We start from the raw sequence: 25,563 nt of genomic DNA on the forward strand, positions 1-25,563 counted from the left end.
GCCTGATTTAAACAGACTGGAAACAACACTTAGATCTGGCTCTATCAGTTGCAAGACAGAGAATGCAAAAGATAACTAGGCAACTCTGGCATAATTCAAGTTCCAAAAGCCTTCTAACATGCAAAAAGGCTGCAGGACATATTAGACAGCCCAGTGAAAGATCTGAAAGAACCAGTGAGCATCTGGAACAATTCAGCCATACCCTATCTACTTAAATGCTGGACATGAAACTGCACAACCACATAGCAAAGCCAGAGGATAGGACAGAAGCATGGAGGGTGACCCTTGAAAGAAAAACTTGTAACAGTCAGTTACATAGCTCCAAAGACCAACACAGAGACAGGACTACAAAAATCCACACTGCTCATTTCTCCATCAGTAGTGAGTGCATGACATTAGCAGCTTGTAGCAACAGTGCCCTCTAATGTTGCAAGTGAGACTAGTCAAACATAGAATCATAGAGTATCATTGTTGGAAGGGACCTCAGGAGGTATTTAGTCCAATCCCCTGCTCAAAGCAGGACCAACCCCAACTAAATCATCCCTGCCAGGGCTTTGTCAAGCCAGGCCTTAAAAACCCTCTAAGGAAGGAGATTCCACCACCTCCCTAGGGAACCCATTCCAGTGCTTCACCACTCTCTGAGTGAAAAAGTTTTTCCTAACAGCCAACCCAAACCTCCCCCACTGCAACTTGAGACCATTACTCCTTGTTCTGTCATCAGGTACCACTGAGAACAGTCTAGATCCATCCTCTTTGGAACTCCCTTTCAGGTAGTTGAAAGCAGCTATCAAATCCCCCCTCAAAGGAAATTCACAAAGGCATCTATTTGTAAGCCAAGGATATTTGGGTTTCCCCACAATCCATCTAGTCACTCTCAAAGTCAAGGCACTCTACATTGGTCTCTCTCAGATCGACTAGCCTGGCTTAAGACACAAAGCTATTTACTTCCCCAAGGTCTTGCTCTCCTTTCTATGTGCAGTGTCCCAACTAAAACTTAATGAGGTCGAGAAAAGACATTCTTGAGGAGGTAAATCCTCAGATACACATTATGCAAAAACCAAGATTACCAATACTGAAAAAAGTCAGTAACAAAATATTCTCAATTTGTTATTTGTGCATTTGCCTGCATTCTGCTTCATTTTCCTGGATATTAACTCAGAGTCCAATCCTGCAACTGGATCCATGCACGTGAACTCTTTTGACTGAATGGATTCAAGTACAGGATCAGGACATTAGTCAGTTTCTTTTTCCGCTGCTGAAAAGACCTTTATAGTCATCAGGGGGAACAGAAAAACTCATGTTGCATTACATATATTTACAAACACAAAAACACTTTAAAAAAGACTATTTAAAGGGACTTCATAAAAAAATGAATATACACAATGCCTCAAAGTACCCATTAGAAAGTTGTGGGACTGCCACACTAGCTCTTTGGAAAAAGTTCAGAAATGCAAGATGATGGGACTTCAAGGTCCAACAAGATTCAATATTATGTGGAACTATCACCCTGCCATGACCCTCTCCATGGCACACTATACGGGACAAAAGATAGGATAGATGTACAGTAAATGGAGAGATTCAGCAAAATGATAGAATGTGTGTAAACTGGCAATGCAGTAATGTAAAGTGTCTCTGCTTTTGAAAGTAGCTTGTAAGCTACCATGGATTGGCACTCAGGACAAACAAATATAGAACTTGATGTATTGTGGGTACAGACCCACCTGCCTGCCACATTTAAGACTTTTTAATTTCAAAGTACGGCCTGATTTTCAGAGATGCTGAGCACTCACAGCTTTCATTTAAGTTCACCAGAACTTCAGTGCTCAACCACTGAGGTGGAAGAGGGGGACCCAACCTATCCTCCCTCAGCAGAGAAAAAGCAGAAATGATCTTTGGACACATGTTCACAAGGGAAAATATCCTCAGCAAGGTCACTGCACTTCTTGGATTTGAGAGGAATGCACTATTAACGGCCTCTTGCTCAGGAAATAGCTTGCAAATATAATTTTACAGCAGCTTCGGTGAAGAGTTGATCTCTGTCCAACATTCCCACTGCCTCCATACATGCAATCACAACCCAGACGTGCCCAACACTAACAGCCGGTGGCAATAATGGAATATGTTCAAATGCAAGAAACGGTTCCCATGCCAATCCAGTTTTTCCATTGGCGCACAAATGAAAGTACCTAATAAGGATTAGTGAAATGTATCTCAAATGACACAATTACCATTTACATTCTCTCCCTCCCATCCAACATCCCTGCATGGTTCTGGTCATCTGATTGCATAGGAGGATGCAACAGCTCTCTTCTTCCAAACAGTTTCATTAGTTTGAGATCCCTAGAGAATCATGGCTCAGAGGTTCAGGGTCTACAAGTCCTGCAAGACCCACTCTGATCCTTTCTTCACATCATCTCTCTCTTCTATCTGGTAACAGACCTTCAAGATAACAGAATCTTGGTTAATTCGGAGCCCCCTACATCCCGCAACATCTCAATTTAGTTTTACCTACAATGACATCAGTGAAATTTTGAAATTTGCAGGAAAAAAGCTAGATTCCAGCAGCACAGAGTATGGGGATGATTTAAGAGGTAATGGAGTTAGTATGGTACTTCAGTCCCAGGGACCCACAAAGTCCTGTCCGATCCACTTGATACCTCCGTAGGCTATAAATCACAGCTGAATATCTAAATAAAGGAGTTTAGGGGAGGAGTGTCAATTCATAGTTAAGGCTCTTCTGTAAGTTACCAAACAAAATTTACTGCATGAAGACCTCCAAGACTCCTGCTGTCTAGGGAAGCTTGCCTTCTTCATGGTAACAGACAAATGCATACGACTAGAACAGATTATATTGAGGAAAACGTTAATGATATAACAACAGAAGACCAGCCCCAAAGAACAGAGGATTGTAGAAAGAACAATAGATTAGACTACTAGCCCCTTAGTCTAGAGATCAAAGTAAGACTGATTAGAGTAAAAGGAGTGCCTTCACATCCAGCTGAATAACCAGAGCTATGACAGTGCAGGGATATCTAGGGAAATCCAGAGGACGCGAGAAGACAGGCCCACTGAAAGCCTTGTGACTAGTGAAAATACATAAAGATATGGTCTTTGGCATCATGCCACATTCAGTTTCTCTGAACACAACTGTCACAAATGGGTCCAGCCCACTCTCTGGACACCAGCCTTTTGTTATGTAATTCAACTACTGAACCCCATTTCTTCTAAGTCCCCGAGCATGGGCAGTGCCAGATCACGGGTTCTAGCTCTGGGTCTCTCATGAACAATCCCAGATGCAGATCCCATGTATGACACCCTTCTTCGACAGTGGGACCCTGTAGTCCACCCACCTAGCCCTCGGAACCAGTGCCACAGCACTCCTGAACCCTCTGTTGCTTAGACTCAATCCCTCACAACTAGCTTGTGGAAGCTCCGGTTTGCTAAGTAACCCCATCAGTGACATGGCAGTAAAGCAAGAAACACAGGTTTAGCAAAGGAATTACTTACACACACTTTTAAAGAAAGAGCACAAGAGTTAGATTGACATAAGTTGCCTCATGTTGACCTAACTCTGTAGTATAGACCAGGTCTAACTCTGCAAGTGTCTACACTAAAACATAAACCCCACAATGTATCAATCCCACTAAACCGACTTAATAGTTCCACCTCCACAAGAGGTGGATGTAGTTAGGTTGACGCAGCATCAGCATAGACTCTGTGTTGCTTACATCGACTGTGGTTGCCTTTCAGAAGCCATCCCATAAATGCCCTACACTGACAGTTAAATTGGTGCAGGCACTTCTGGCGAGGCCATGCACTGCTGACACAAGGAGTTTAGTGTGGACATGCACAAGCGATTTAATTACTGCAGTGCCTATATGTCGACATAATTTAGGTCAACTTAATTTTGTAGTGTAGACTTGCCCTTACAGATCTGGAAACAACTACCTCCTCAATGGGCGCGCACGCATACACACCAGTGTCTTCACCACTGCTGTGAGTCCTTGGATTTGGTCACCATCTTTAGGGGAGGCAAAGTCCCTCCTGCCTGCACTCTCTCCAAGGTGTTCTTCTGTTTCTGGTGATGAAATGGCAGACACACAGCTATACCAATGTAGGTTCCCAGTGTAGACCAGCTGAGAGTCTTTGCATTGGGTGTCAAGCTTTTCATAGAATCATAGAATATCAGGGCTGGAAGGGACCTCAGGAGGTCATCTAGTCCAACTCCCTGCTCAAAGCAGGACCAGTCCCCAACTAACTCAAAGGGGAGGTGACATATCCAAGATCACCCAGCATATCTGTGGCAGTCAGGAATAGAACCCAGGTCTCCTAATACCCAGTCCAGCATCTTACCCGCTAGACCATTACTCAGAACCACAAATACTACAGAACGAATGCTCAAAGTCACGAATAGAGACTACACTGAAAAAGTAGGTTGAAAATACAACATGGTGTTCACAAAACAGCAAATCGAATGTAAATTGACACAGACATATCCTCCGTTCTGCCATAATGACATCCTACACTCGCCATTAACAGACTGTGGTGCAAGATTAGGGCACAAACGCATGTGAAGGAGGACTGTTTCAGTAAGCATGTAGTGTCGTTGTAGCTGTGTCAGTCCCAGGATATTAGAGAGAGAAGGTGGGTGAGGTAATCTCTTTTATTGGACCAACTTCTATTGTGAGATACATGATTTTGAGTGTACAGAGAGTTCTTCCTCAGGTCTGGGAAACTAACTGAGATTGTCACTGCTAAATTCATTGCCAAAGTTGGTCCAGTAAAAGATATTACCTCACCCACCTTGGCTCAATACGTGGCACCTGATGGCTCATTAGCAGCAGCAGTAAACTGAGCTTGTTTTAGCTCTTCCATCCAACAAACAGACCCAAGGCATGTGCACAGATCGAACTTGTCTTATGCCCTGAAGTAGGAAAGTTTACATCCCTTCCAAGGCTCTTCATTTTTAAATTCAATGTTCTCATTATCTATAGAAAAGCGTCCCCTCCTTTTTTGAAACTTGCTAAACTCTTGAACTCACTCATCTATTTTGGCAGAGAATTCCACAGGCTAAGTGTGCATTATATGAACTAGTATTTCCTCTTATCAGTTTTATATCTGTGGCCTTTCAGTTTCATCTAGTCTTTTTACAAAAGCTTCTGAAAAGTCTAAAATACATTCCTCAGTGCCCTTTATTATTTTAAGTTTCCCAAAGAACCTTAAAAGTTTGAAGTATTTGTGCTGATTTATATTCATCAGATGTTCATCTAAGCACTTTGTAATAGATTTTCCTCCTCCCCGCCCCCTCGCCCCCTCCCCAACCCAGTCACCCTTGTTTCTCTTAAAAAATGGCTAGGAAGTTAGCAGTCATTCAGGGCAGATGTTGTTTTCACAATGATGCATTAACGTAATAGTTGGCACTATAGTTTGACATCTTTAAAAAGAGCACCAGAGGGGTAGCTGTGTTAGTCTGGATCTGATCGTCCACTATCAAACAGGGAGGGTCCCACAAGGGTCAGTCCTGGGTCTGGTACTATTCAATATTTCAATTAATAACTTGGATTAGGGAGTGGATAGTATGCTATAAAGTTTACTGATGACACCAAGATAGGAGGGATTGCAAGCTCTTTAGTGGACAGGATTACAGTTAAAAATTACCTTGACAAAACTGAAGAACCGGCCTGAATTCAACAAGATGAAATTCAATAAAGACAAGTACAAAGTACTACAGTTATGAAGGCAACTTCGAATGCACAACTGTGTAATGGGGACTAACTGGCTCGGTGATAGTACTGCTGAAAGGGATCTGGGGACCATACCCTGAATGAGAGTCAACAAAATGACACAGCTGCGAAAAAAAACTAGCATCTTTCTGGAGTATTAACAGGAGTGTTGTCTGTAAGACACAGAAGGTAACTGTCCCATTCTACTCAGCACCGGTGTGGCCTCTGCTGAAATAAAGGGTCCAGTTCTGGGCACCCCACTTTAGGAAAGACGGAGACAAACTGGAGAGAATCCAGAAGAGAGCAACAGAAGTGACGAAAGGTTTAAAAAAACCTGACCTATGAGGAAAGGTTAAAAAACTGGGCACATTACTCTTCAGAAAAGATGACTGAGAGGGGACCTGATAACAGTCTTCAAACATGATATAAAGATGATAGTGATCAATTATTCCCCATGTTCAGTGAACGTAGGACAAGGAGTAATAGATCTAATCTGCAGCAAGGGAGATTTAGGTTAGATATTAGGTAAAGCTTTCTAGCTCTAAGGATAGTTAAGCTCTGGAATAGGCTTTCAAGGGAAGTTGTTTTATACTCATCATTGGATGTTTTAAGAACAGGTTGGACAAAACACCTGTCAGAGATGGGTCTAGAATTACTTGGTCCTGCCTCAGCACACGGGGCTGGATTTGATGACTCTGAGATCCCTTTCAGCCCTACATTTCTATAATTCTATGATTCTTTGGTCTTTTGTTGCTTTCAGTACCATTGTATGAATTCTGCCTGGGTCTGGAGAGACAGAGTAATTGAAATTTTCTCAACCTGAATGTTTTGGTTTGATCAAAAATGTTGCAGCTGTTTTTGAGAATAAGGTTAGTGCAAATTGGTAGGTTAGCCAGTCTTACATTTTTTCAGCCTATTTTTGACCAGGTCTAGCACTACTGTGATTTGCAACAGAAACTTGAAAATTGGCAGGGGAAGTCCTGAAGTCAGGGAGTTGATTTTTACTCGTGATCAAATGCCCAGATTTGGCACAGTTATAAGCTGAAGAAACTCATCTTCTGTACATGCACAGTAGAAATTGTTAAACAACTTATTCTTAATTTTCTGAACATTTCAACTTCACTGCACATGCTCTCTGATTCTGCAGAACATTTTTCGTCATTTTGGAATAACCATGCAGCACTATCGCTCCAGACAGGACATAGACCAAATTTGGTTCAGTGAAAGATGCCCTAGACCACCAGCTCAACTCTTACCTCTTCCACTGAGCAGTGTTAATAGTTCTACACACTTCACAACCACCTCTGTTACTAAGGGTGTGCATACATTACAGCAGAACAGCTACAGTGCTGCAACCTCATAGCACAGATGCTTCCTGCACTGACAGAAGTGGTTTTCCATCGATATGGTTAATCCACCTCTCCAAGAGCTGGTAGATAGGTTGATGGAAGAATTCTTCTGTTGACCTAGCTGCATCAACAGTGGAGGTTATGTGGACCTAACTACGTCGCACAGGTCAAAACATTTTTCACAGCTCTGAGCGATCTGTGGCATGCCCCAGGATGGCCTGTGCCTGCAAGATGATTCCATTCAGCCCTCGAACATGCAAACAAAGTGACATCCTCCACATAGTGCGACCTTGCATGTATGGTCCATGTGAAGTCACACTGAAGAGAAGACACTATTTTGCATGTCTGACTAAAAATGTCATGGCATGTCTCTGAACGATGAAGCTAGGTTGGTCTAAATTTTAGGTGTAGACCAGGCCTAAGCAAGAACTCTCACCTCTACTCAAGGAAGCAGACAAACATAATCTGCACTCCATTTTACAGATGAAATACCAGATCACACACTTGACTTTTGACAGAGCAAGGAACAGAACTCAGGTTTCTAATTATCTGGGTGTACTGCAAGATCCACCACTTCTCCCTCACTCATGAGGAGCAAACAGAATTATGAAACTAAATAGAGATGATTTTGGAGGGTTTAAGGTTTTTGTTACTGTGGTCTTTGCTGTGTACAGGGTATTGTGTTTGTGGGAATAACTGAGTTTATTTCACATTTTGTATAATTTAGGAAGTGTCAATGGCATCTAGAGCTTGGAATGGACTCTTTAATAGGATGTCGGGCAAGTCACTTAGACAAATATTTTCAGAGGTGGCCACTAGCTAGGCAGTCCTCATTTTCTGGGTTCCTAACTACAAACATGTAGGATATGATCTTCAAAAGTGCTGAGTGCACCAACCACTCCAATCAAAGTCAATGGGATTTGTGATGGCTCAGCAGCTTTGGAAATAAAATCAGATCCTAGACATCTCAAAGTTGGTTAATTCAACCAAAATTAGCAGATAATTTTGCAAATTTTGGCCTTAAACTTTCTGTGCCTACAGTTCTCTCTGTAAACCAGAGTAAACCCAGGGATTACATGGGCGAAAATCTGGATATGAGCCAACTGTGTGCCCTTGTTGCCAAGAAGGTTAACGGCATATTGGGCTGCATTAGTAAGAGTTTTGCCAGCAGATCGAGGGAAGTGATTATTCCCCTCTATTCGACATTGGTGAGGCCACATCTGGAGTACTGCATTCAGTTTTGGACCCCGCAGTACAAAAAGGATGTGGACAAATTGGAGCAAGTCCAGCAGAGGGCAGTGAAAATGATTAGGGAGGCTGGGGCACATGACTTATGAGGAGAGGCTGAGGGAACTGGGCTTATTTAGTTTGCAGAAGAGAAGAGTGAGGGGGGATTTGATAGCAGCCTTCAACATTCTGAAGGGGGGTTCCAAAAAGGATGGAGCTAAGCTGTGGTGGCACATGACAGCACAAGGAGCAATGGTCTCAAGTTGCAGTAGGAGAGGTTTAGGTTGGATATAAGAAAACACTCTTTTACAAGGAGGGTGGTGAAGCACTGGAATGAGTTACCTAGGGAGGTGGTGGAATCTCCATCCTTAGAGGTTTTTAAGGCCCGGCTTGACAAAGCCCTGGCTGGGATGATTTAGTTGGGGTTGATCCTGCTTTGAGCAGGAGAATGGACTAGATGACATCCTAAGGTCTCTTCCAACCCTAACCTTCTATGATTTATGATATTTTCCAATCTCAGTAGGATGTTATGAAGATCATTTCATTAATGTTTCTGGGACTGTCAAATACTAGAGTAAAGAATGCAATTAAAAAGCCCAGGAGGAAATAAAAAAAATTCCTAATTCAATGCAAGCTTTGTATACTGTGCAGCAAATGAGGCATGGGGACACATACTAAATTATGAAGATATAGAAAAATATTGAGCAGCTGCCTCGTTCACTAAACCCCATCCATCCCATGCACTGATCGAGACCAGGATCCTGTAGAATTTAAACATTGTATAGGCTTTGTACCGGTCCGCCGCACTGGTGAATTCAACCCGCTGCAAGGAGACCACCCTTGTCACAAGTCGCTGACATGAATTCCTGAGATATCCTATTTAAGACTACGATTTTGTCATGGAGGTCACGGAAGTCATAGAATCCATAACTTCCAAAGACCTCTGTGACTTCAGCCCCAGCGGCTAGGAGGTGCAGGGTCCCGCTGCCTCCCACAGCAACAAGTTGTGAGGTACCTCCACCGCCTAAGGCAGCGGGCCCCCAAGCTCCGAATTGCCATGGGCAGTGGGGATACCCCACAACTCCCTGGAGGATGCGCCAGGGCAGGGGGAACCCCTGCAGCTCTGAGCTACCATGGGTTGTGGGGGCCCCAGAGCTCCCTGCCATCCCGCAGCTGCCCAGCCCCTTCCCATTTTATCATATCTATTTTTAGTAAAAGTCAAGGACAGGTCACAGTTTCTGTGAATTTTTCTTTATTGCACATGACCTGACTGTGACTTTTACTAAAAATATCTATGACAAAATCTTAGCATTAATCATACCAAATGAATCACTGAGGAAAAGTAATATGATAAAATTTGGTTCTCTTAGGAATGAAAGGAAATGATCTGCAGAGAACGTAAATGACATTAGTAGCATTTTGGCAAAAATATGTATATTTTAAATTTACCCAGAGAGCAGCGCATGCTTGTTAAGGATTCATAGCTTCGGAACAGTAACAAAAGAGATGTATGCTATGCTCTTTTATATATAAAATGGCAGAGATTTGATCAATATGCAAGAGAGAGTGTCTAACAATCACAATTAATGTTGCACGGCACTGGATGAATAAAAGAATAATTACATTCAAGTAGGATCAAGCACAGGAGCGAAAAAAAGATCTATTGCCCTCAAGTGGTATGTTGCAATCATAGCAAACACTTCACTACACCACTTTGTACTACTACTTTTCAAACTCCAGAAACTAAGTAGGATTTTTTCCAGCCCTATAGGCCCAGCAGTCTTACACTGGCTTCATAAACATAAAAATCTCTGAATAAAACAATAGCCAGCCAGAGGACAAAGTCACCAAGCCAATGAGGGAAAATAAAAGTCCTCAAACAGAAATGCAAGTAGTGTTCTACGTTTTACAAAACGCATGTCATTTTCAAAATCATTGTTTATATAAAGATAAGAGACTGAAATAGGAAGGAAAGAAAACAGCTCAGTACTGAAAGCAGTAATACTTCTCAGGGATATCATAAAAGGCACAATCTAGAGTTCCTAAGAAGGTACATGGCTGTCAGCAAACATCACAAAACTGCTAACACCTTTCTCACAAATATAAACAGCTCTTCACATCCCACTTCCAGTGTAGTCATTGATTTCACATCATAAGCAACAAAGTTGACAGCTGAGCAAATATTCATATTGTTTTTGTCTAGCTCTGTTAGCCAAGCTACTGAAAGATTTAACATTAAATGCAAGCCTCAAACTGTCCCAGGTTCCACTCAGTTCCAATCACATACTTGAACAAATTTCAAACCTTTTTTTTAAATGAATCTTTTAAGAAAACTTTTAACAGAGATTAATTAAGCCCCTTGGGGGAAAACAAAGGGTGAAAAAAAGGTAGCTATGGGGGAAACTCCTTCCTTGAAAAGGTACAAGAACAACTAAAGTGGTACTATATAAGAGAACGAACTATATTTGAAAACACTATACAAAACAGTAATTAATCCAACAGAGGCTGGACTTTTTAGCCTTCTAGACAGGTTTCAAACAGACAATGAAAGTGGCTCTTACAGTTATTGAAACTGAAATGTCTATCAATGTCAGGTTCCTTATTACCAGCTATATTCACTGCAAGCATTGGTACCTGACTGGTGCATTATCTCCTCAGGTAGCCTGGATTTATGCAAGCTTACTACCATTGCTTCTTGTTGTTCCTCTCATAGAATGTGTGCTGGTAAGCCATCATCCCCACTCACAGCTGTGATGCAGCTCTCATAAGCAATGCTTTTTGTTAAGTGTTGACAGGACATGTTTGCCTCCATAGGGCTGTATGAGAAGACAAGAGGAGTGACAAATAAATACAAACAGCAGCAGTTTAGGTTTCTCTAGCACCTTCCATCCAAAGATTTCAAATCATCCTTTGAAACAATGCCACGTGATATGTGTGGCACAGCATACTGTAGAGGAGTTTAGTTAATCAAGGAGTAAGACAGTTTTTTTCTATTTTTTAAAACAAAGATGTTGCACAAAACTATTTTGAAAAATTAGGAGTTAAGCATTCAAGTTAGGAAACATCAACTTACCTCTGCCTCTTTCTGTGTATGTTTTAATACACAGTCTTTAATTGCATGAAAACATACTATTTCTCAAATACTGCAACACATATAGTATATCTTTGTTACTCCTGGGGGAATTCTGCACCACTACATGGGCGCAGGATTCACGTCCCCCACATATTTCCTTGCTTCCCCGCAGGAAAATGACTCTCTGACACGGAAGCAAAGGAAACCTGCAAGTGCAGTTACAAACCACTCCCTAGCTGTGCAGGTACATCGTTTCAGGAACCCAGAGCAGCTGACAGAGATAAATCACTGCAGGGCTGGGGACACCCCAGCCAGGCTCCTACCCTGAGCCAGGGATCAGCTGCTAGTCCTGGCTGGGCTGGAGACAAAGGACAATAGGACTTCCTCTTCCCCTGCAAGGTGTGGCTGGAGCTGCGTCAGACCCACCCCCTGTGGGGGGAGGGGTGACTATGCAGGCGGCTGCTCCTCCATCCACCCAACCCCCATGCATCTGGACCTCCCATACACAGACACCCCTACCAAGCATCACCCCATACAGCCAGAACCCACCTAGCCCTCCATTCCCAAACCCCACTGAACCACAACCTCTGCATCTGGAGTCCCCCTGCACCCAGACCTCCCCCACTGAGCTCCCTGCACTCAAAACCCCACCTTGACAAGCCCCACCCCATGCACATTCCTGAGTTCCCACATCCAGACCCCTATGCTATTGACCCCCCCAACCCGCTGCACCCAGACCGCCAACTTACTAAGCCCCACTCCCCCAGCACCTAGACCCTCCTGCTGAGAGCCCACATCCAGATCCCTCCACAGAGCCCCAACTACTTTCATCTGGAAATCCCTACAAAGTCTCATTGCCCCTGGAACCCCCCACCCCAATGAGCCTCTGTGCATCCAGATTCCCCCATGTCTCATCCCCCTACTGAGCTGTCTGCACCCAGACTGTCACACACAGAATCCTCTCACCCCACACCTGGATCACCACACACTGAGCCCCTCCACACTTGGACCCTACCTGGTTAAACCTGCCTGCCTCACACCTGGTGCACCTGGCACAGAGGGACAGTGTCCCAGGGTGTTTCTGGGATAGGCCCAGGCCTTGCGCTGTGTGAGGATCTAGTGCAGCCTCACCATTGAGTCTGGGTCCCAGGTGTAGGTTGTGGAGAGGCTGCAGGGTGCTCTCCCACCTTCAACAATCAGTGGCTTGTGCTCCCCACTGCCATGCTGGAGCACCTGTATTTATTTATTGACAAATAAAACTTGCAGAATTTTAAAATATTGTGCACAGAAATTTTAATTTTTTGGCGCAGAATGCCCTCAGGAGTAATTTGTCACATAACTTTGTAGGGATCTCCTCATACATAAATTACATTTGTCTGACGCACATGGTAACAGACTGTAAAAGCTTGTACCTAAAATTCTATAAGAAGTTTATTATATTGTATTAGCAAAATGTGATCCTGCGATTAGAAACTACCTTTAATGAATGTACACACAGCACACAGAGCTAAGGCAGTATATGCAAATCTAACTTAAGCATTCAGAAGCTGGGAAATGTTCATCTATGTAACATGCTGTTATTTTTAATGGACAATATACAATACAAATCAGTTAGCATAGCAATGATGATCTTAACAGTCTCAGTATCTGACTAGTGTTTAAATATGTGATCTTAATGTTTTATTAACTTAGGTTTTTATATTTAATAGTCCGTTGTACATCTACAAAAACATCAAACTAGAATATGTGAAGGATAACAAAAATTAATAATAAATCATATTTGCAAGTGGTACTGGCCCTTTTAATATCCCAAATAAGACTTCACTAATCAGTAATGGATCATATAGCAGTGCTAGACATACAAAATCTATTGCTGTTTTCATTGCAATGTAAGTAGAACACTACTTATGGTCCACTTGGGATGTCAAGTGTTGAGATTGCGTGGGAAGAACCTTACAAAGCAGAAGGGTCATGACACTAAATTCATAGTAATTAGTCTTGTAATTATAGCCAAAGCACTAGCAACAGCTATAGTTAAGGTTGTGCGAGTATTTCCATTATAACCTCATTTTCACTCATCTTTCACGTGATAATTCTATAGGCTTAGTCTGCGCCTGAAAGTGATTTTTTAAAAAGGTTTTAATAAACACAGTTCAATGTTTCTGAGGATAGATGAAAATACACTTTCCCATTATTAAAAAAAAAATCTTGCAATTTTTTTTTTTTTAAAGCTCTACTGCCAAAACAGCTGAAAACTACAAAGGTTAAAAAATCCCAATTTCCAAACACAGTACTTGGGGTATTTTTTTTAATCGTTTTTTAGCAACCTTTACCAAAGTTCTTACTCCTTGTCTAATAGCTGTGGTATTCTACATCATACCATCATCAGCCATTTAGATTGTTACCAGCTTTTAGAACACTGTGTATACAATATTTTGAAATATTGCTATCCTGCATTTGCAACAAAAGTTAGTAGAAGACCTCTGTCCCCAGAAAACAATTTGGATAAGCTGTTGGTTCTCTGAAGTATGCAGATGTAGAGTTATTGATTATTGGGAATACAGCATGATCTGGCCAGCAGGTTACTAGATCTAGGAGTAGTGTGTGACTTTGGGCAAGTCACTTAATCTCCCTGTCGCTCTGCTTCCCCTCCCTCCCGCCCTTTGTCTTGTCTGTTTAGACTGCAAACTCTCAGAGCAGGGACTGTTTCTCAATATATTAGCATAGTGCCTACCATTATGGGGCCACAAACTTGCCTGGGGTCTCTAGTCAGTCCTATAATAATATTTATACAGAACTATGAGGTGCTTTTAAACAAATTCATTTCTGTTGTAGGGTATAAACAGCAGCAGCTCCAGACACCAGCGCTTCAAGTACATGCCTGGGGCGACAAGCTACAGGGGGCGCCCTGCCGATCCCTGTGAGGGCGGTAGTCAGGCAGCCTTTGATGGCTTGCCTGTGGGACGTCCGCCGGTCCCGTGGATTCTGCGGCAATTTGGCAGCGGGTACGCCAAAGCCATGGGACTGGGATCCTCCCGCAAACAAGCCGTCAAAGGCTGCCTGACTGCCGTACTTGAGGCAGCAAAAAAGCTAGAGCCGCCTCAGGGTATAATCAGCTTCTGAAAGCAGTTTCGCAAGGTTAAATAGATATTTAATAGGAAATGTCCCTTTAAAGTTAGTCTTAGTATGCAGCAAGTTGTTGGTTAAATATTTTCTAAGAAACCCCTCGAGAACTTTACTTGTTTTAATGTTAGCACATTTTCACTTTGTGCGTGTTTATTAAAGGAACCCATCACACTGTATCCCACTCACTACAGTTGGAAAATAGATCTCTTAAGCTTTTCTGCTGTTATCTGAATTGCCTCTCCTTAGCTCCATAGTTAAGATTGTGATGAGCTTTCTTTTCAGCAGATGATTTTTCAAAGTGCTCCACAATCCATAAGAATACTCAGATTGTCTTGAAAAGTGATGTGATCAATGGACTCTGGGGTAGTATTAGTGGTGCATATTTGGGTCACTGGATCAAGCGGTTTCTGAGACATGGCACCTGTGAGAAAAGGAAAGTAAAATGTTCCTGTTCTCAGAACATTCATGTGTGGCCAAATTATTCACAGAGTTTAAAGCCAGAAGGGACAACGAGATTAGATAATCTGACTTCCTGCACAACACAGGCCTTTAAATTTCACATACAACAGGAACTGGCTTAGAGGTCAGATTGCAAATTTGGGATCATTTTGAAAGGAGATTCTGAGATAGGGCACAAGCCTGTGCACCAAAAAAGCTACTTTTAATATTATCCAATTCATATAACTTTTTTGGTGCAGAGGCAGGCGGGGGGAAGGGACTTCCCACGAGCTCCCCAGCTACTCAACAGTACAAAAGGACTGGTTGAGAAACATTACAAAAATTATTACACACTAAAAGCTTTAGTATCACTGCTTACAATTTGCATTCTCTCGACCTCTTGCTCTTCAGGAACTCCTTTGTGAGAGAGACACTGAGCTTACATTCATGTGGTGACTGAGGGCTAGTCTATACCTGAAACACTGCAGCGCCCCACCTGTGCAGCTTGTGTGCTTCATTATAGCCACTCAATACAGAGATAGGAGGGGTTCTCTCGTCACTGTAGTTAATCCACCTCCCCACCAGGCAGTAGCTAGATCGACAGAAGGAAGAAGTCTTCCAACACCCTGGCGCTGTCTACACTGCGAGTTAGGTCAGCATAGCTACATCTTTGAGGGCTATGGATTTTTCACACTCCTAAAAGACATAGCTACGCCAATATAAGTTTTCAGCATACACCAGCCCTTAGAGGAACAAGCACTGCTTCTTTAACTCAAGGCTCATGATTCAAAGCATTTCCTTTGCCCATAAGTGCTTTCAATCTGCTTCTGCTTGGTGCTCAGATCCATCATGGGACTTCTTCTGAAAGTGTAAGTAGGGTCTGTAATCTTGAAGTACTTCAGCACCCCACAAATGTATCCCCACTGTCATCTATGCAAGTTCCACCCAGGACAGTCTGATGAGTAGTACTGCATGCAAGATATGACGACTGCTATGGTAATGTGAGGCTAGGCTGCTATAGGATGGACCTAGCTGTTGCAAAGAAAAGGAAAAAAGAGAGAGAGCGGCACAAAACTCCCACCCAGGATGAATCTATTCTCTGCAGAGCAGCATTATACACAATGATGACTTCTGCAACTTAAAACAGGCATGGAAACGCGACATAAATTTGCATCTCATCCTTGTGCAGAGGCCATGCTAATCAACTCTATCATTCCAATTTCAGTAAATATGCTGCAGAAGGAAGAGCAGGCATTCTGGTCTGTACATGTACCAGACACACAATGGCAAGAGCAGGGAAGGGGATAAGAACACAACGGTGACGGGCTGGACCTGATGTACTGGGGTTTCAGTGACACTCTCCTGCTTCACCAGCCTGGATTCCCTACCTCTGTTTTGCTGAATTAGACTCTCTGGCCTCTTGGATCGCTCGCTCGCACATACACATACACCCAGCAGCAGACAGACTGAAGTCAGCTCTGAGAGAGAGGACTCACCCAGCACTCATGTATATGCCCCTTTTGGGGAATAAACCCAAAATAATACTGTCTTGCACTATAGAGAAATCTGTACAAAATAAAACTCATAAATTCGTCCCCTCCCTCAATGTGGAGAGAGATATGCATGACTTCTTCCAAGCCCCTGCCCACCTCCCACCCCCCGGTTAGAAATTACATAAACTGGGTTTAATACTAAACAAACCAGATTTTATTAACTATAAAAGGCAGATTCTAAGTGGTTAAAGAGATAGTAATCTGCTTTGTTCTGTTTGCTAAGCAAACAAAACAAAACACGGAAACTAAGCTTGATTCACTAAAGAAATTGGCTACGAATAGTAATTTCTCACCCTAAATATTGTCACAGGCAGATTACAGAGTCTTAAAAGGCAACTGCACTGGCCTGCAACTTGAGACTTTAGGTATTATTACTCACAAGCCAAGCGCCCTTCCAGCTTGGGATCAACTTTTCTCCCCCCAGCTCAGTTCTTGCTTCCAGGTGTTTTTCAGTGTCTCTTTGGGTGGGGAGGCAGAGATGAACCACAATGATGTCACTCCCCTGTCTAATATAGCTCTTGTGTATGGCGGGAACCCTTTGTCTTCCAGTGGAAAAACACTGACATTCCGGGGGTAGGGGGCAGTACCACATGACTCAGATCCATGTCTCTGCAGGACTGTGACAGCCATCACTTGTAGGCTGTCTGGAGCATCCAGAAGATGACTAAGCCCTTTCACAGTCCATTGTCTCTGCTGATGGGCCATCAGCCCTATCTGGCTTTTCACTCTTGTACCTGAAGGGCTAGTTGCGGATTAGGATCTAGGGCAAAAATCTGTCTGGGGATTGGTCCTGCTTTGAGCAGGGGGTTGGACTAGATGACCTCCTGAGGTCCCTTCCAACTCCGATATTCTATGATTCTATGATACCCAAAGTAGCACATTTGAAATACAGATATATGGTCAATATTTCTAACTTCAGATACAGAAATGATACAGACATACAAATTGGATAATCACATTCAGCAAATCATAACCTTTCCAATGATATCTCACATGAGCCACCTTGCATAAAGTATCTCTCAGTTATGTCTCATCCATATCATATGTATATCTTCATAAAGGATATGGAGTATAACGTCACAATCGCTTGAGACGAATGGAACGGTTCACACCTCTCAGAGCTGTATTCATCTAAAAGGGTGTTCTTATTCCGTTGAAAATTCACCCACTTCACCCTTCAACACAGGAGGCTTGCAGGAAAGTCCCTTCCCCCTATAAACATAATAGAGACTTTGGAGAGCCATTGCTACCTCAAGCTAATGAGTAGCAACGACGTACACAGAGGAAGCCAGTCAATCACATCCTCACTACCACCAATTCCTCAAAAAGACAAGAGAAATACACTGCTAAGAAACGTATTAATACAGAGTTAATGAAGCCTACCACTGCCTTGCAGAATATGAGGCTGGCTAAATTTGAAAGCTCTGAAAATTAGGCAATAGAGAGTTAAGGGTACTCTTCTATTCTGCCCTCTCCAAGCAATGCCCCAACCCACCAGTCAGAGATCACACGACTGTGCTCTTCCCAAACATGTAAAAGACAGTGGGGAAAATGCACAAAAGTGGGGAATGAGGGGCAAAGAAAAAAACGGTTACTCACCTTCCCGTTAAAGGTTGTTCTTTGAGATGTCTTGTTCATGTCCATTCCAGGTGTATGCACGCCGCATGCAAGCCAGCCAGAAGATTTTTCCCGGGGCAGTGTCCATAGGGTTGGCCTGGGTGCACCCTGGAGTCATGTCTTAGGCCCTTCTAACCCTCCACCCCCTTAGTTCCTTCTTGCCAGCTACTCCAACAGAGGGGTAGGAGCAGGGGTGAAAGTAACTTACAGGACTTACCGGTACAGCTGGAGCCCTGAGGGGAGCGTGGCCTCAACCGGAAGAGGCGGTGCCTCTCAAGATTTAAAGGCCCTGGGGTACTGGCTGTGGCTGGGAGCCCCAGAGCCTTTAAATCAACCCAGGACTCCCAGTTGCAGAGGTGGCTGGGAGCCCCCAGAGCTCCAATAGCTGCTGAGCTCCGGATCCTTTAAATTCCGACTGCAGCTCCGGCTGCCAGAGCTGCGGGCGGGATTTAAAGGGCCTGGAGCTCCCACGGCTGTGGGGAACCCCGAGCCTTGCCAGGCTGGGGCCGGGATTTAAAGGGCCCAGAGCTCCTGCCGCTGCAGGGAGCTCTGAGCCCTTTAAATCCGGCCCCAGCCCGGCCGCTGGAGCTGCGGGCAGGATTCAAACGGCTGTGGGCACCCCGCAGATCTCATAGGGTAGACCAGAGACCTGCAATCAGGAAGCCCACCTCATTACAACCCCCGTGGCTAGTGTACATGAGGCTGCATCCGCCGCATCCAAAGCCGCCTGTAGGGAAGCTCTGGAGACCAGCTTCCCCTCCTCCACTAATGCGGAGAACTCAGTACGAAAGTCTTGCAGCAGGAGCTCTGCAAACTTGGCCATTACAGCACAGATATTATGTGCATATCTGCTTATGATAGCCTGCTGGTTTGTGATGCAGGGCTGTAGTCCCTCCATCGAATAGACTTTCCTGACAAACAGATCGAGTCTCTTCGCCTCCCTATTTTTCGGGGTGGGATCCTGGAAACCCTGGTGCTCCCGCTGATTGGCTGCATCAACTACCAACGAGTCAGGGGGTGGGTGGGTATAAGTGTTTATACCCCTGTGAAGGGATTTAGTCATTTCAATTATTATCTTTATCAGCAGAAAGGCTACCCACGATGGTCTCGAGGGCAAGAATGTCCACAACTGGGTCCGATTCCTCCACCACCTCCTCTGCCTGAATACCTAGGCTTTGGGCAGCACAGCATAAGAGCTGCTTGAGAACCCTATTATCCTCCAGAGCTGGGGCCACTGATGCCCTTGCGACCACTTCGTCTGGCGAGGACGAGGAGAGGCCTGGCAGCAGACCCTGCTCATTGCCTTCAGCGCCCTTTGGATCTCTCGGTACGCAGTATTCCATGGGATGCGGTGCCTAGGCTGCTGGCGCTCTGGTCGGCAGTGCCAGTGTTGCCTCCGGTGGGACAAAGGACACTGATGACACCGACTGGGACCCTGGAACTGTCCCTGGCTCTGGTGGTATGCCCAGGGTGTCCAAAAGGGCCATTGAAACTATGGCTGCCACTGCTGAGGCCACGGTGCCGGGTAGGGGTGGTGACTCTGGCAGGATCTGGACCTGCTGAGGCGGTAAGAGTCCGCCTCTGACTCTGGAGTCTCCGAATAGGGAAACCACGGAGGAGCTGTGCCCTGGTCTGCCAGAAAGCAGTGCCGAGAGGCTGGAGATTGGTGCGGCTCTCCTACGTGGATGGGCTGTGGCAGGGAGATGTGCGCCGGGGCTGGAGATCGGTGTGCCATCAGCACTGGTTTGCCCCTAGACTGGAAGTGGGGCGACTTGTCCCTCCTCTGTGAGGAGGTCGGCACCAAGAGGCACATCAGGTCCTTGGCCACCTCAAACGCCTCCGGCGTAGATGGGAGCTGGTCACCTTGGTGATCCGGGGACCATGAGGGTTCAGAATTGACTGGGCTGCAGGGACGAGGTGTTCTGTCCCGAGATGCCCATGGACACCACTGAGCCTTTAGACTTTGGCGGGAGGGATCGACCCCTCTCCGGCCTTTTCTTCTTTAGGAGCACTGGGGATTGAGAGCTGTTCCACACCGACAATGGTGTCTTATGGCCCAGGCTGTGGCAGTGCCGAGGGTCCTTAGTCGGCACCAGTTTACACGCTGTCAGTGCCAGAGCACTGTGTAGTGCCATCTCCATTAGCAGGATTTTAAATCTCTGCTCCCAGTCTTTAAGGGCTCTGGGTCGGAAACCTTTACAGTTCCTGCACCTGTCCTTCTGGTGGCTTTCCCCAAGGCACAGCAGACAGGAAGAGTGAGAGTCATTCTTGGGCATAAACTTGCCACAGTCCTCACAGACCTTAAACCCTGGGAACCCAGGAATACTCTGGAGATGAGGAAGATGCTGTTGGTGGGAAAACCCCCAAACAAAGCTAAACTATCACAACTGTAACTAACGAACTTCTAACTATTTAAACCGTTTATACAAAAAACTAGAGCGAGCGATGTTCCAGCTAGCCGTCACTGCAGTAAGAAGGAACTGAGAGGGTGGGGAGCTGGCAGGGTGCTATATTGGGCGCCATGAAGGCGCGACCCCAGGGGGCACCCAGGCCGACCCTATGGACGCTGCTAAGGGAAAAATCATCCAGCTGGCGCGCCCACAGCACGCACACACCTGGTTGGAATGGACAGGAACAAGCCCTCAGAGAAGAACTCTTAGGTTTTGGCCAACCTCAGGTTAGACTTGAACAGTAGCTAGCTAAGCCTGACTTGTAAGTGTACTCAACCATTTACCTACTCCTCACAAACCCCTGAAGAGTTGCCAGATATTGATAAATGTTCATCCCTGGCCTCAGAATTCCCTCTAAGACACCATGTTTGGCTGCCCCTGACTGAGCCTTGTTCTGCTCTGTGACATATGCTAACAGTTGGCTACAACTCCCCAGTACAATAGTGTGGCAGAGAGGCATCGGTGAATGGCAATGCAGCTTTAGAGTTCTAGTGGGTACTGAGAATATACAAGAGTATTAGACTGAGATAAGCAATCACATTCCCCCATTTTCTTGACATACCTAGGGCAATGTCAATGGCATCTGTCTGAGCAAACCTGAAACTCCTTTCATATATTCTTAGATGTCAGAGATAAAAGGAGACATTTGGTATATTTGCACTGCAATAAAAAAACCCTAGCACTGATTCTCAGAGCCTGGGTCAACTGATTCAGGCTCATAATCTAACGTTATGTCATTTCACAGTAGATGTTTGACCACGGGCTGAAGCCCAAGCTCAGCAATACTCCCCTGTCATGGGATCTCAGAGCTTGGGCTCCAGCCTGCGGCCAAACATTTACACTGCTATTTTATAGCTCCAAAGCTCAAGCTGACCCAGGCCGGCCACAGCCTTTTATTGCAGTGTAGGACACACCCATTGTGATCTTCTCTTCAGATGTTGTATATAAACACCCAGGAAATAAGGACCCCAACTCCTCTCACTGCTGCTGCAACCTCTCCTCAAAAGGCAGTGCAAGCTCTGGCACCTAGCAGTGAGGGCCACAGAGTGTACAAAGGGGAATGATGGGATAGAATTGGATTAGACAACACACAAAACAGCAGAATTTGTTACGGGTAGGTCAGGTTTGCTTTTCTTGGTTTTCAGAGGGTTATGTTTATCCACTGTTCATGGTCTGTAAGTCCACAAGGGAGCACTAAATAACCTTAACTGCATTAATAAAGTTTTGGGGCAGTTAATTAGTATTTATGTAACCTTTGCCCACAGATCACTAGGAGAATAATCCATGAGTAACACTCTGTTTTCCAAAAATAGTCAGCTTTGGAAAGCTTCAACCCCGAAGGAAAATTGTTAGAAATTGTTAGAAAGTTATAAGCAAGTTTAAAAATAATGGTGTAAAATGGTGTAAAATGAAATTTGTTAGAAAGTGATAAGCAAGTTTAAAAATAATGGTGTAAAATGAAAGTTGCTTTCCAAGCCCTGATTCCAGCATTCACTACTGTAAACATTCGGCTGTAACTGTCCCTCATTTTGAATCCTTCCAGCCTACCAAAGCTCACTACAGCGCGCACTCTTCTCCATCCTGAACTGCCTTAAGTTTCTAAAGAGAAACAAGCAAGACCAGAACTATTCATCCAGAGACCTGTGATTGGATTCCTTTTTTAGGAGAACCTTCCCAATACACTTTGTTCTTAATCTTTCTTTTTAATGGATACAGTATTTTTGCAGAATATAGAATGGTGCAGTAAGTAAAACAAGCCATAAAGTTACTAGTGATTTAAGCATTATTAAACAGACAATTACTCAAATCAGTATCATTCCTAAAATAGAACTATCCCCTCTTCCAAAGCTGGGACAGCAAAGGTTTCACACTTACAGTACCACAGGGTGGATGCCTGCCATGTGATTTTCAGAAACCTTTAGGAGATTTGCAAAACTTCTACAGAAATGAATAAAAGCATTAGTAAGCACAAAATATGCATTGGTCATGCTGTTCAGCAATCAAAAAATGTACAACAGTAAGAAAATTACAAGGACAAATACAAACGCATACAGCTAATTGTTCAAACATTCAACATTTCCTCATTAATATAAGTGTCATTAACTTACATTTCATAGATTCTAGGGCCAGAAGGGACTACTGTGATATAGTATGATCTCCTGTATAACACAGGCCAGAGAACTGTCCCAAAATAATTCCTAAAGCAGAGCTTTTAGAACGATATCCAATCTGGATTTAAAAATTGCCAGTGATGCAGAATCTACCAGAACCCCTTGGTAAACTGTTCCAATGGTCAATTACTCTCACTGTTAAAAATTTCGGCATTTCCAGTCTAAATTTGTCTAGTTTCAACTTCCAGCCATGGGATCACATTATACCTTCTCTGCTAAATTGAAGTATCCATTGTTAAATATTTGTGCACCAAGTAGGTATTTATAGATGTGATCAATTTACCCTTCAACATTCTCTGCTAAGATAAATAGATTGAGCTCATTGTATTTAAGGCATATTTTCTAATCCTTTAATCAATTTGTCACTCTTCTCTGAACCCTCTCCAATTCATTAACATCCTTCTTGAATTGTCCACAAAACTTGTAATCTCATCAAATAAAGATATGAAATTAGTCTGCTGGGACCTATCGTACATAAACCCATGATCTGCATTAATTACATTACCCTCCTTTAATAATTAATCGAGTCCCATATCAGTCACTCCATTATCTTTCCCAGGACCCATGTCAGACCAAAGGCCTATAATTTATTCAGGTCATCCTGTTTACCCTTTTTAAATATTAGCCCAACATTAGCTTTCTTCCAGTCTTCTGGTACTCCAAGATTTATTGAAAATCAACATCAGCGGTCCAGCAAGCTCCTCAGCCACTTCTTTTAAAACTCTTCAGTGCAAGTTATCTTGACCTACTGATTTAAATACGTCTAATTTTGGTTGCTGTTTAATATCCTCCTGACACACCAGAGGACTAGAAAGAGTGTTATCATCCTCTGTCTTTTCCCAAATACAGAACAAATATTTATTGAACAATTCTGCCTTTTCTGCATAATTGTTGATTACTCTACCATTTCCATTTAGTGATGGACCAATATCATTATTAGGATACTTTCAGTCCAACACCACAGTATTACTGTTTTGACTATTTAAGTTTTGACAAGAATATCAAAAGCACAGATAGGTTTTTTTATACTTGACGTATTGATAGAAATATTATACAATTGAAAAAAGTAAAATGGAGAAATAACTTGTAGGATCATACTGTCCATTTTCCAAGGATGTTGTAATAACTCGGGAGCAAACCAACTCAAAAATTCAGATCCAGGAGGCTGTGATGGAATGCACCCCTGGATTCACACCCAAAACACTACTATAATAATCTTTTCACAGAAAATGCCTTGTAAAGTATCATTTAAAAACTAGTAAGTTGCTGGTCAGTAATATCATGGTGAAATGCATGTAGCAACATTATACGCAAAGGTATGAACATAAGCTGAAATCATGACTAACGTGTGTTTACCACACAAGTCTGAGGAATGGGTAAATCTGTTTCTCAAAAGACAAAAGGACAAGTTGATGCCTCTAGCCAGGTGCCATCAAAGCTGATGGGCCATCACCTATCATGTAGCCATTCTTTGGTAAGGAAGGGGGACAGGAACAAACAGATTCTGCATCTTAGCAAACAATGGCATGAAACCTCTTTCCTACAAGACTCCAAGTCTCCTTTCCTAGAGCTGGAAAGAGCTTTATCTACATGTCTCTCTCTGGAAAATACACTTCAAAAAGGTGACAACTATAAAAGTGAAGGGCAAAACCACCTCAAGTTCTCTCTCCCTTGTCCATCTCTCTATTTCACCTCAGGCAAAAGAAGCCAGCCATTGGACCTTGAAAGCAGATCTTGACTTGAAATTGGGTCAGCAATACTAGCAGAAATATGTGGTAAGAATTTCAACTTAAACCAAGGCTTGTTTGTTAAGTTTAGTAATAGCATTTTATCTTTACTTTTCTTGTAACCACTTCTAACTTTAATGTCTTAGTACTTGTATTCACTTAAAACCTCTCTCTTTGTAGTTAAATAAACTTGTTTTATTCTCTAATCAAAACTAATCTAGTGTAGTGAACTGTGGCAGTAACTCCATTTGAAGTGGCAAACTGTTGTATCTTGATCCCCTTAGATTGGCAACAGGCCTAATATGTCTGCACTGTCCCATGCTAAACATACGTTTTTTGGGGAAAATCCCGCACTAGGAGAGTGTTAGGATCACTCTGCAAGTGATAACCAAAGCTGGTGGAAGCCAGAGCATGACAGATGCATACTGAGAGGCTGCTGGACCACGGCTGTAGCTATACACAGACACTCAGACCACGTCTACACTACAAACTTACATCGGTATAACAATACTGCTCAGGAGCATGAAAAATCCACACCCCTGAGAAACACAGTGATACCAACCTAACCCCCAGTGTATACAGCACTACGCAGACGGTTTACACAGCTTCTCCTGTCGACATAGCTACCACCTCTCGCAGAAGTAGATTCACTATGCTGACAGAAGCTCTCCCATCAGCATAGTAGTGTCTTCACTGAAGTTTGACAGCATTTTAAGTGTAGACATGCCCTCAGAGTATGACCCGCATGCTGGCAAGTAGCTTTCTTAAATTGGTTAACCAACAACTATGTTTACATATTTGACCCAGTTTTCTACCACTCCTCTTTCCTTAGCCCTCTTCCTGAAAGAGGGCCCTGGAGTGTGCAACCAAATGCTTTCAACAAAAGAGCCACCTGTTGGCACTGCCAAAGGAGTAGCACCAATGTCCACTGCAAAGAGACCTGTCAATTTAGAGTCAAAGAGCCAGCAGCGGGGACCGGAGCGATGCCTGTCTCCCCTGGTCAGCATAGTATCAATTACCAGAATGTGTTTTGTCACCATCTGAATAGCCAGGAGATAATGCCTCGATAAAACAGTCAGTAGTCTGCTAGAGAGATGATTCTAACAAGC

At 43.7% G+C, this 25,563-nt stretch overlaps 1 protein-coding gene and 1 non-coding gene across 12 annotated transcripts in view; both read right to left on the bottom strand.

Moving 5' to 3' along the window:
* ST3GAL3 (ST3 beta-galactoside alpha-2,3-sialyltransferase 3) overlaps positions 1-25,563 on the bottom strand; it is a 444,286-nt gene that overhangs the window by 373,909 nt on the left and 44,814 nt on the right. Inside the window, exon 1 of one of the 11 annotated variants that reach the window (XM_030572867.1) lies at positions 10,934-11,080. The exons of the other annotated variants lie outside the window; for them this stretch is intronic. Coding sequence (XP_030428727.1) covers positions 10,934-10,988 — 55 coding nt within the window. The 5' untranslated portion in view covers positions 10,989-11,080. Of the gene's footprint in view, positions 1-10,933; positions 11,081-25,563 lie in introns of those variants that run through there. 11 annotated transcript variants of the gene reach the window in all.
* Positions 16,081-16,187, bottom strand: LOC115656994. Its single transcript, XR_004001861.1, has one exon. It is a non-coding gene; the product is annotated as a U6 spliceosomal RNA (small nuclear RNA).

This window comes from Gopherus evgoodei, chromosome 8 (genome assembly GCF_007399415.2).
Source record: "Gopherus evgoodei ecotype Sinaloan lineage chromosome 8, rGopEvg1_v1.p, whole genome shotgun sequence".
Classification (NCBI taxonomy): Eukaryota; Metazoa; Chordata; order Testudines; family Testudinidae; genus Gopherus; species Gopherus evgoodei.